The 10,844-nt window shown below is 48.9% G+C and overlaps 1 protein-coding gene across 1 annotated transcript; it reads right to left on the bottom strand.

Annotated features, from left to right (window-relative positions):
- Positions 1–14: 14 nt before the first annotated feature.
- Positions 15–10,250, bottom strand: TMPRSS6 (transmembrane protease, serine 6; the record flags this gene model as incomplete). Its single annotated transcript, XM_010159429.1, has 11 exons — positions 10,094–10,250; positions 9,782–9,924; positions 9,520–9,587; positions 8,089–8,273; positions 5,330–5,371; positions 4,161–4,365; positions 3,666–3,802; positions 2,841–2,953; positions 2,250–2,359; positions 1,060–1,205; positions 15–113 (listed from the first exon to the last, which is right to left on the bottom strand). Coding segments are annotated over exons 1-11 (1,405 nt in total), but the record flags the coding sequence as incomplete, so codon positions are not given.
- Between the last annotated feature and the right edge of the window lie 594 nt (positions 10,251–10,844).

A 10,844-nucleotide genomic window follows, 5' to 3' on the forward strand; every position in this document is an offset into this window, starting at 1 on the left:
AAGAAGTCACTCACCACAATTTCTCTCATCCAATCCATTGGGGCAATCTTTGATCCCATCACAGGCTGGAACGCACAGGCCGTTCACCAAACACAGGAACTCCCCAGGGCAGGCTGCGAAACCACCAGAGAGTAGTTGGTCCCCAGTGACTGGAAACCTCTGAACGGCAGAGCACGGTGGCTTGAAAGTGGAGCGTGGAGCTGCACGCCTTCCTGACCACACACGTGCCCCGGCAGCGTGCCGCTGGAACTCTCTTCGCTCCCCAAAATCTGCCCCGTCCCCTGCTCTGAACAAGAGCAAAAGGACTCAGAGGGGAAGGAGCGCGCTTTCCCTGCTTCCCATTGTACCAATGGGCCAGAGCTGGGACAAACACCCACTTGGCGTGATTTACCTCTGGTTTAGCCCTGTTTCATGATTCCTGAATGCTGCAAGAAAGCTGGAACAGGTTCTTTGGAGTTGTTAATAAAACTTGGATGGGGCTTTGAAGGGGTTGGTGTTAGACACGTGCTGGCAGGTGCACATATTCAGGGACTGGTTTGCATTACAGGCACCCTTTAGGAGTGAGATGGAGAAACCTTGGAAAGACAGACCACGGGTGTACATTTGCATCCGTGCGTATGTGTATTTGTGTGCAATTTTATTTGCTTCTTACTTGCTCAGATTCCAAGGTGAGCAGGAAACAGCTCTCTCTAAGAGCTCTTATAATCAAAATAGAAGTCGCTTCAAGCCGGTGATGGTCTCTTATTGAATGCCCAAGGTCAGTTCATGATGTGGGCAGGGGAGTGAGGCTGTAGACAACTCTGACCTTGGGTTTTGGCACATGGATGTTCTGGCAACACGAGGCAGGGCCATGTGCAGAAGCAGCTTCGCACGTAAATGCCTCTTTCTGGGGGGAGATCAGTGGTGTGTGCATCATTGATTTGTGAGCATGTGCCTGAAGGGCAGATGGCACCTAGGGCTCGCGGGATATGTCCTGCGTTTCTCCTAACACAAGCCAGGTGCACAGGGGCTGCTGGTAGCCACCACACCACTGAGGAACAGGGAGGAGCCTGAACTTACAGTCAGATTGGTTGTACAGGCTGTAAGCTGCCTGTACGCCGGGGCCAGTTAAGGAGATCTGTGAGGTGAAGGTGATGGTGATGTCAGCAGAGGACGTGACTGGGATCCGCTCAGCGTAGGCTTGCAGTGTCCGCAGGCCACACAACCTGAGGAGCAAACACAGGCAGGATGTCTCAGGCAGGGAGGAGAAGGCAAAGAGTGGGGCAAGAGGGCTCAGTGGGGTTGGGGTGGGAAGGGGGCCACACAGACCGGGTGTGTGGGGGGAAGCCAGGAAGGCAAAATGCCTTCAGTATGACATGACATCCATAGTGACCCTACTATCCTTGGATATTTCCCACTTCCTGGGCAAGCGCTGAATTCAGGCCACACAAAACAATTCAGTTCTTACTTTCATCTTCCCAAAGACGCCCTATTGTAGGAACTGTGGGGCTAACAGTTTAAGAGAGGAAGGCAGGGAGAGAAAAAGTGGAAATCCTAACCTAGGGAAACATAGCTTCTGGGTCAGACCCTAAAGAGGAAAAGAAATCACCCCCCCAGAAAGAGTGGAGAGAAAGTTAATGAGATGGGCTGGGGGAAGGTTTGGAGGGAAAGGGGCAATTTTGCAGTAAGTGGGAGGAAAAACAAGAGCCATAAGCCTGTCTGCCTTGGGGCCTGCTTTTGGGAGATGGGAGCTCAGCAGCTCTTGGTCCTTTGCAACTGGACAGCGGTGGGCAGGAGCCCCTGTTCTGTATGAATGCCAGCTATCCTGCTGGGCGGCTGTAGTCAAAGCAGGAGGCTATGGAGCTAGGTGGAAGATCTGTAAGGAGGTGGATGCAAGGCAGTGGCACACAGATAATATTGCAGAGGTGGTGACAGGCAGATTTGCAAACACAGGAGACGTGGGAGGACACCAAGGTTACACACACAGGAGAAAACTAGGAAGCATGATGCAAACAGCAAGACAGAGAAGGCAGGCTGGTAGCTCGAACCAAATCTCTAAGAAATGTGCTCACTGGGAAGCCTGTGAACAAGAGAGGCTGGAAAAGATGTAGAAAAGCAAGAGGCACCAGCACAAACAGTGGCTACCGAGTGTGGAGATAGGCCCTCCCTCAGACCTGGTGGCCAAAGTGAGCAGGGAACCTGCAGAGTTTTAATCCCAGTTTAATTCCAGGTGGGAGGTGAGAGACAGAAACCACGAGTCCAGCACATACCTTCTGTTCTGAATGATCCACTGTCCTTGGGTGCAGGGCAGGTCGTGCTTCTGTCTGCTGAGCGCATAGGCGTCGAACCAGAGGGTGACCCCGTAGTCAAGGGATGGGACCTGCAGACAAGGGGGTCCAGGGCAGAGTGTAGAAGGCCCTGTGAGGGCTGCAGCCCACTCCATCTCCTGACAGAAACGAGCAGGGTGGGTGTGAAGGGGGAGCTGCCAATGCACACATTGCAGCCCAGAAAGAAGCACCCTCTAAAGTGGAGCCATGCCGTGGACCAGGGTGGCTCTGGTGCTGATCCGAATGCACTGCAATTCCTAGCAATTTCTAGAAGTCTGGTTCTGCCTTGAGCTCCTCTGGGAACCAGGTTTCAGATTCCTCCTCAGCTATGACATCTGTGTACCAGCGTGCAATATTAGATTCTTTCTCCTTCAGAAACATGTGTTTTGTTGAGGCTAGGCAGGCTGCCCCCCCGCCCTCCCCTTGCTTCTCATGCTGATCTGACCAAGAGCACTGGCTGTACCCCCTTTATGTGGGAAGTGCCACGCGGGTTTTGGGGTGGGGGTGGATGCTCCTGTGGGAGCTGGTTCTTACCGTCATGTGCCAGGTGCACTGGGTGTTGGGCGAGTAGTAACTGGGGTAGTGTGGGGTGCTGATCTTCCCCTGCAGCTCCAGGCCCTCCCGCAGAGTTATATTCACTTTGCAGGCTGAAATACAGACATTCAAAGCCCTGCTACCTGTCAGCTCAGCCTCAGCCTGGGGTTGCCTTGTACTCATCCCGTTGTAGGAGGGGAGAAAAGGCACTCTAAGGCCTGATGCTAAAGGTGACTGGGATGTTCCACCATCACCCTTCAAGGAACCATTTCTACCTGGCAAGACTTTTTGCCCCCTCCTCTTGTCCAGAGAAGGGTAATGGTAATTTATGTTGCTGCTTTAGACCCTTATACTGAACTGACATTTATCTCTAAGTGCAGCTGGATGTGATGTCCAGGCCACATCAGTCCTGTCCATGCATGAGAGCTTGGTCTTCTAAAGTATCACCATCACTCAGGCCCTGTTGCCAAAGCCTGGGCGATAAAGACTCGAGCCAGATGATAATGCATGAGTCCAGGGGAGGGAGCAACATCTAACCTGCTTTTTACTGACCACCTCTACCCTTGCAATCTGGAGTGAATTCTGCCCTAATGGGGATGGAGCACCTCTAGGTACTGTGATGTTGTAGGAGATAACCTATCTCCTTGGATGTCTTCAAGGCCAGGCTGGACAAGGCTTTGAGCAAACTGATAGAGTGGAAGGTGTCCCTGCCCATGGCAAGGGAGTTGGATCTGGATGGTCTGTAAGGTCCCTTCCAACCCAAACCATTCTATGATTCTATGATCCTTCCTGTGTCTGTGGCTGTCTGCCTCCAGCCTTCTTCACCTTTGAGGGGCACCGCCTGCGCTGAGAGGATGAAGGGGTCATAGTAGCTGTACATGGCTTTCTTCCACACAACGGACATGACAGGGCCAGATGAAAGGACTTCGACAACCGCCTCCTGACGGCTGCAGCCGTAGATCCTCAGGGGAAAGAGAAAAAAGGATGAGAGTGAAGCAAGCAACAAACAAATGAAAGAGAGGAACGAGAAAGAGAAACCGTGGATGCTTGTGTTATCCACAGTACACGCCTGCTGCGAGGCACTAGCCGAATCAAACAGAGGGCCAGCAGGGAGACAGCTCGTGCTGCTGTAATCTCTCAGGCTGCACAGCTGGTTGTGTGATGTCCCACATCAGTAAACTTCAGCTGATCAGCAAGAGGCAGGTTCTGCATCAAAGAGAATTTCCTCTGATGTAGTCTAACACCTTCCCCTGCTGTGGTGTGCCGTGCCATCCTGCCTAGCTTTCCCCACCGTACTCGCCCTGCTCAGGAGCTACCTACGAGGTGATGAGGTGTTTCTCCAGGGGCCCGGCTGCATCATACATAGCCAGGCGGTCCCTGCAGTCTGGGAGAGTCCACTCCAGGCGTAGCTTGATCATGTAGCCATTCAGGCTGTGAAGGTGCCAAAGGCAACTGGAGGCCAGGTAGTCAGGGCCCTCCAGCCTTAGGACGTCATCCTCCTGGACATAGCTGTACCTGTAGCAACCTGAAACCAGGGGAAAGATGAGGGATTTAAACCTCAGGATGATGTAAAAGGAGACAAAGTGAGGCTTAGGCAGAGGGGCTTGTAAGGGAAATTAAGATATGGGATTGTCACTTGGGACATTGTCAGTGTGAGCCCTGTTTCAGGGCAAGCCTGACTCATCTCAGTGATCTCAATTTACTTCTATATATGTCGTGGTGGCACCAGTCCCCTCGTACCGTTGCCCCAGTTTCTCTAAGAACTGTCCCCTCTTCCTTGGTTAAGCTAACACTACCTCAGGTTTTAAATATCAGCACAGCACAGCTATTTTCCACTGGCTTTAATTTCTTTTTCACCTCTTTTTCTTCTCACCCCCATATTCTACCTGGCTTTACATCTCCCTCCTCTGCTTTCCAGGTTTCAGCAGGCTTCCAGACCAGGATTTTTGGGTAAAAATCATCTTAAAGGTGAGTCTCTAATAGCATATCTAATGCAAACTGCCAGCCACAACACTTAACAACACCATCTGAAATTACTAAAAACATCTTCAAACTTCACTAAGACAACAGACTCTGAAATGATTGGCAGCATATTCAGTGCAGAGCCATGCAGGGAAACCCCCACCCTACTCTGCAAAAATTGATGGGGCCTGGAATTAGCACCATTGTATCAGTACACCAAGCTATGTGACAGGACTCATCAGGACAGGGTCAAGACCAAAGGTGGCTGCAGTGTCCCTGGGAGCTGGTACCTCTGCACAGTGCTGTGCTACTGGGGCAGAGGTGTCAGGATGCTCAGAGCAGTCCAGCATGTAGCTGGGTCATGGAGTTTGGGTCTGGCCAAGCAGTGGCAATGATGCTCCCTTGCTACTGTTCTCATCTCCCCTTCCCAGGATTTACAACTCCAGGAAGCCAAAAAGCCTTCTGTACCCTGTAAAAATCCCTCCCATAAAGTCACAAACTCAAAAGGAAAGGAAAAGATAGCCTACCCAGAGTGGATTTCAGCACTACTATGTCTTTCACACTGGATTCTGTTAGAAAGGAAATATATAAAGGAAGATAAACAAAAAGATAAACTGGTAGCATGGCAGGTGATGACTCCCTTCCTTCCTACGTGAACAGCTCACTTATAACTTCACCATGGGGCATCCTCCAGGTACGTCTCTCTCTCTGCTCGCAGGCACCTGTTTCACCCATGCCTTCCACACCCCATCTCTTTAGACTCTTCCCCAAATCCAACAGCCCCAGTTCATGCTTTCCAGCCCACCATGCATTTCTCTGCCTTTTTTCCCTGCCCATTTCATGTGCTATTCTAGGTCGTATTCCCCTTCCCAGGAGGGCTGGGCATTACTTCAGGCTGCCATCCCCCTCCTCTGCCAGCCACACTGCAGAGCACAACCCCACTTCCCAGAGCCTTCACCATCTGCCCACCCCTCCCCTGCTCTCCCAGTTTAAATAACCCTCACTGAAAAGCATGGGAATTCCTGAGGGTGGGGAAGGAGGTCTCTCTTGATCACCACTGGCTGATGAGCTATTCAGCATCCTCATGGAGTCCACTGCTGGAGAAGGGAGCTGCAGAGAAAGCCACCAGCAAGGACTACAAATCTGTGCAAAGCAGAGTCACAGGGTGGACAACACTTTTAGGAGAGCTGGGCTTTGATCCAGCCTCCCACTTGAACTGGAAGTGGCCAGAGATCAGGTGCTACTGGGAATAATTGCCAAAATGGAAAGCACTGTGAGGTCAGTTGGGTGTGAGAATTGCTGCTGGGGGCTTGCCTAGGTCAGGGCTTTGGTCTTTAGTAGCTGCTAAGCAGAGTTTGCAATTCTGTGGGGAGAGCTGAGCAGTTTTGTCATGGCAAAAGCAGATGTTGTGGAAAAGATGATCCTCCAGGCATGAGGCAGGCTCCTGGAGAAGCTCATGTGCTGTAGGGAAGGATGTATGCTGAGCTGCTATTAAGTACTCTTATCTGCAGGTAATAACCCGAGTTCCTGTAAGGAGAAGGAAGTTCTGAAACTCTCTGGAGCAAAGGGCAAGCTAGTGTCCTGGGGTGAGTGTAGCTGTTAGTAAAAATAAAGCGTTGGAGAGGTTCCCGCGCTAGTCAGTGGTTTGCAGCGCGGTGTCGTAAGGCAGGCTGCAGCAAGGCTTCATGTTCAGAGCTAAGCAGGTCAGCAAATGAGTCTGTCAGAAAGCAATGAAGTGCTAATGACTTGCTATTAGCTCACCATTTTTTCACTCCAATTTTATAGGGCAAAGGAAGCCAGAGGTTAAGTCACAGGGTAGAGTTAAGCCAGAGGGCTTGGGGTCATCCTGTCCCAGCAGTATTTCGGGCTTCTGTCTTAGTTGCTAGACTGTGCTTCTGACTAGAAAGGGAGGTGAAAAACACTAGGGAAAGCAGAAGGAGCTGGAGAAACTACAACTGCTGTGTTAATTCCAAAATAGAAAGAAGTGTGGTTTGCTGAAATGAATAAAACAGTGAAATAGATGCAAAGGGAATAAGAGGGAACTTGGAAGAGCTAAAAGAATGGCACCATTATTTTTGTTTGTTTATGAGTTACATTATGAAGTGAGTGAATAAAGGGAAAGTGCTAGATGGGCTGACTTGGAAGCAGTTAGCATATTATTTTATGATACCTTTCTTAAGAAAGTTAATTTAAATTGTCTGAGCATAAGGTCTGGCATGCTGGAAACAAATCATAAGTAGAAGTGAGTGACTAATGGTAACTGCGGGAGGAGATGCTAATGCAGCTTCAGAATAAGTTCTTAACATGATGGTCAGGATGAAGGAGTGAAAATAATTTTGAGGAAATTAAGTTTTCTTTGAAGACACAAAAAAGAAATGACCCCCAAAACAAAACAATTGAGATGTGGAGGAAAAAGTTAAAGAAAATATGGGTTTGGTATATTAAAATAAGATTGACCTTAGAAAAATGCAAGATAACATGACTGGGAAAAAATACTTGGAGATGTGACATTTCATGGGGAGAAGAAACTTGGAAATGAGACTCCAGGGGCAGAGAAAAAACACAATGCATTTAAAAACCTGTGAGGTTTGGGCGTCTATAAGAGGGATCAGATCAGGCTGAGAAGTTAAGTCTCGTTATAAAGACCAAATAAAAATTCCATTGGACTTGGCTGCGATGCACTGAATATAGAGAAATCCCTAGTCCTTTACTGAACACCTATTTTAGAGCAGTCCTGTAGGGTTGGCTTTTTAAACAGTCTGTGATCTTCACTGTGGGCAACAATAGATAATCCTTAAAATCATCTCAAGAACTGGAGTGGCAACAAGGCTTCATCTCAGAAGTCGTCTAGCGGTGACTCAGGTATGTTGCCTTTGTTCTTCTCTCACTCAAGTAGCCTGGAACAATTTCCCAAAGGAAGGGAGGAAACCTAATCCCTTGCTAATTTTGAGCTGAGCTGATCAAAGTCATGGCCTGTGTAAAATCTTATTCCACAGAAGCCAAAGCTGATGGGAGAAGGAAGAGAAAAAAAAGGTTACCTAGCTGGTAAGAGTCAGCTGTATCTCCAGTAATCTTTAATCCTTCAAAGGAAGGATGCTTTTTTTAGTCAAACTTCAATTCTCCTCTATCAGGAAAAAATACCTGTAATTGTATCTCCTGATCCTCGTTTTCCCCCTGTTCCCTTCAACACTGACTTCTGCCCTTTCCTCCTAACCTCCCTTCAGCACCTCACAGATCTTGGAGCATCTCTGACTGCGCAGGTCACGGCCGAGCAGCTGGTACTTACCCAGCAGCACCAGCGAGTCTGGGTTGACCCTGTACTCCGTCTGGTAGGACAGGCTGCCCGAGCTGTTGAAGCTGGCGGAGAGCTCTTGGTGGAGCGTGGTGTTTACCCTCTCAGCAGTCACCTCCTTCTGCTGACTCTCAGGGATTTGGAGGGCAAACCAGAAGAAGAAGGTCAGAGCCCCCTCCCTAACAGATAAAGAGCATGTTAAATAGCCTCTCTCTTTCTCTCCAGAATCACTGGAGAGGCAAACCCCAGAGATTAACCCCCCCCACTGTTTTTCCATGAGTCAGACATATCTGTGTGGACTTTCCAGCTTGCTGCTGTGACCCAGACGAACGGTTCTGAGAGGGGCAGGAGAGCTGCTATGTCTATGGTGGTAGTCAATGCTCAGTCCTTTGGCAGAGGAAGCCATTTTATGCCATCTGGCTTTAGTGATGACCATATGTGGCCAAATTAATGTGATAATTAATCAAGGATGGACTAATGAGTAGTCTCATTTGAGGTAGAAGTGACCTTTGGTTACTGCAGCCCAGAGGTTGAAAAGAAACACTCAGGACTTCATTGTCTCACCTCCCAGTGGTGACAAGTGGATGATTTAGGGCTCAATACCTTACCACAAGCCATTAATGCTGGGCAGGCTCAAGCTGCAGGAGACTCTGACTGGGAAAGCTCTGTTCAACCAGCTGGCAGAGAAAATTGGCTGGGGGAGGGGGGAGAGATGTTGAAACAAAACCTTTGTTCAGTAAAAGGCTAGAGGAAGAATTGCAAGTGAAATTTTACTTTCCCCAGTTGAAAATGAAGTTACGTCAGAATTGGAATATTCCTTAGTAGAAGGACAAATTTAGGGGTGTGGTTTTTCATGGAAAAAATCAGAAGTGAATGTATACGCCAGTTTGGAAGTTATGCCTGCTTTCTTGATGAACTGTGATGACCTGCAAAGCTGTAGTCCCACATCTGTCCCATTCCACAGTTATCCTATTCCCGGGTGGACCATGGTTCTTGGCTGGAATACCTTTTCCATGGTTCATTCTGGCCTCTCCCTTCTGGTGCCTAGAATCAGGCCATGAAATTACTTTCTTGAATTAGAGACAGTAATTTCCAGCTGCTTAGTTTCTACTAAGAATGCCAAACCTGGTGGGTTTTTTTTATTTTAGTTCTTCACAGTTAATTTTATTCCTCCCTTGAACTTCTGCCTCTCTGAAAAATTTCTTAGTTTTGACTTTTCCTCATGACCTTGGATGAACATGAACATCAAAATATCTACTGCTTTGTTATGCTGGAACCATTTTGGATCTGGACTGCCCAGCCTAGTCTAGAGGTCATGGTAGGGATTGCAGCAGCTTGTCATGGCCAGACTTCAGTGAAACTAGAGTACAATTGACCGAAACCTTTCACACGAGAACAAGGAAAAATGCTGTGGGTGCTACTCACCCAAAGGCATACACTGTGCTCGAGTTGTAATATCGACCCAGCTCTGTGGCACGAATCAGTTCCTTCAGCTGCAACGAGAATGTTGTCTGGTAACTATTGTGCAATGTTACAGTGGCAAAGCACCTATGGCCAACCCTATGTTTCATCCCTCTTGCTGTACAGACCCACCAAGTCTGTCACTTGGATGGGGGTACCTCATCCCTTCCTCTTTCTACTCACTGAACTGCCTCAGGGCCAGCTCTGGTCATGAAATTGCCCTCACCATCTTCTGGAGCTTAGCTGACTCCAACCAGAAGGCTCTCGACTCCACCTGCCCAAGGTCTGGGGAGTACTGGCGATTGAGGACCTGGAGGCTGCCAGAGTAGAACTGCAGGACGGCTGGTTCCAGGTGCCACGGTCTGTAGTCTGCCAACAGAAGACACTACTGGATTACCTTGCTGATACATAGGAGGTTTTACCCCTGTGTATGAGTTTGTTAAATCACACAGATTCACTAAAATGCTTTGGGCTGGGCACTGTCTTGACTACACCCCATCCACCTCCCGCGTGGGGACAAAACATGTTGAATGTTTACCTAGGAAATACCAGGTTGCTGCAGCAGCTCCAGCCAGCAAAAGAAAAGCTATCCCAAGGGGTACATAGCGGAGGTAGTTACGAGAGTTAGTCTCCGATTCATCCTTTGAGAGGGAGTTGGCATCCTCCTCCTGTTCCTCGGCCTCCATCAGGGGCATCTAGTGATACAGCACAGCATGATCAGGCAGGGTTTTCTGCATCTCTCTGCATCTGTCTCTGGAGGTGCTCCAGCATCTCTGTCCTCCTTTCCCAAAATCTATAGCCCCAAGAGATCTGTGTGCTAACCATCAAAGACTTTGCTCAGCGTGGATGTGAGTGAAACTCCTAATTCAGTGGGAGACAGGCTTCCGGGACACTGCACTATGTCTCCTGGATAATCCCTCAATTTTCAAAGGCATTCCCTGGGTTTTGCTTCTGCCAAAACAACAAATGAGTGCAATAATTAATTTATCCGGAGACAAAACTGTTGTCCTCCCAGGCTGGGAATGGTTTTAAAGCTGGTATTTTACTGACCAAGGAATTAATGTGAAAGAAAATCCATGACCTCAAATTACACACAGAAGTCACACAAAACAGCCACAGCCTGGGAGTCAGAAGTTGCACTTTGCCTGCTGTGCCATTTTACTCCTGGTCCCTAAAAGTAAGCAAACCTTGCCGTTCACACCAGATCACGTGTCCCAGGGCTAAGCCCATGCTGGCATGGACTCAGTAGCTCTCCAACACCCTTTTCTTGTGCCAGGGGACACCTTCTG

This window comes from Eurypyga helias, unplaced genomic scaffold (genome assembly GCF_000690775.1).
Source record: "Eurypyga helias isolate BGI_N326 unplaced genomic scaffold, ASM69077v1 scaffold45490, whole genome shotgun sequence".
Classification (NCBI taxonomy): domain Eukaryota; kingdom Metazoa; phylum Chordata; class Aves; order Eurypygiformes; family Eurypygidae; genus Eurypyga; species Eurypyga helias.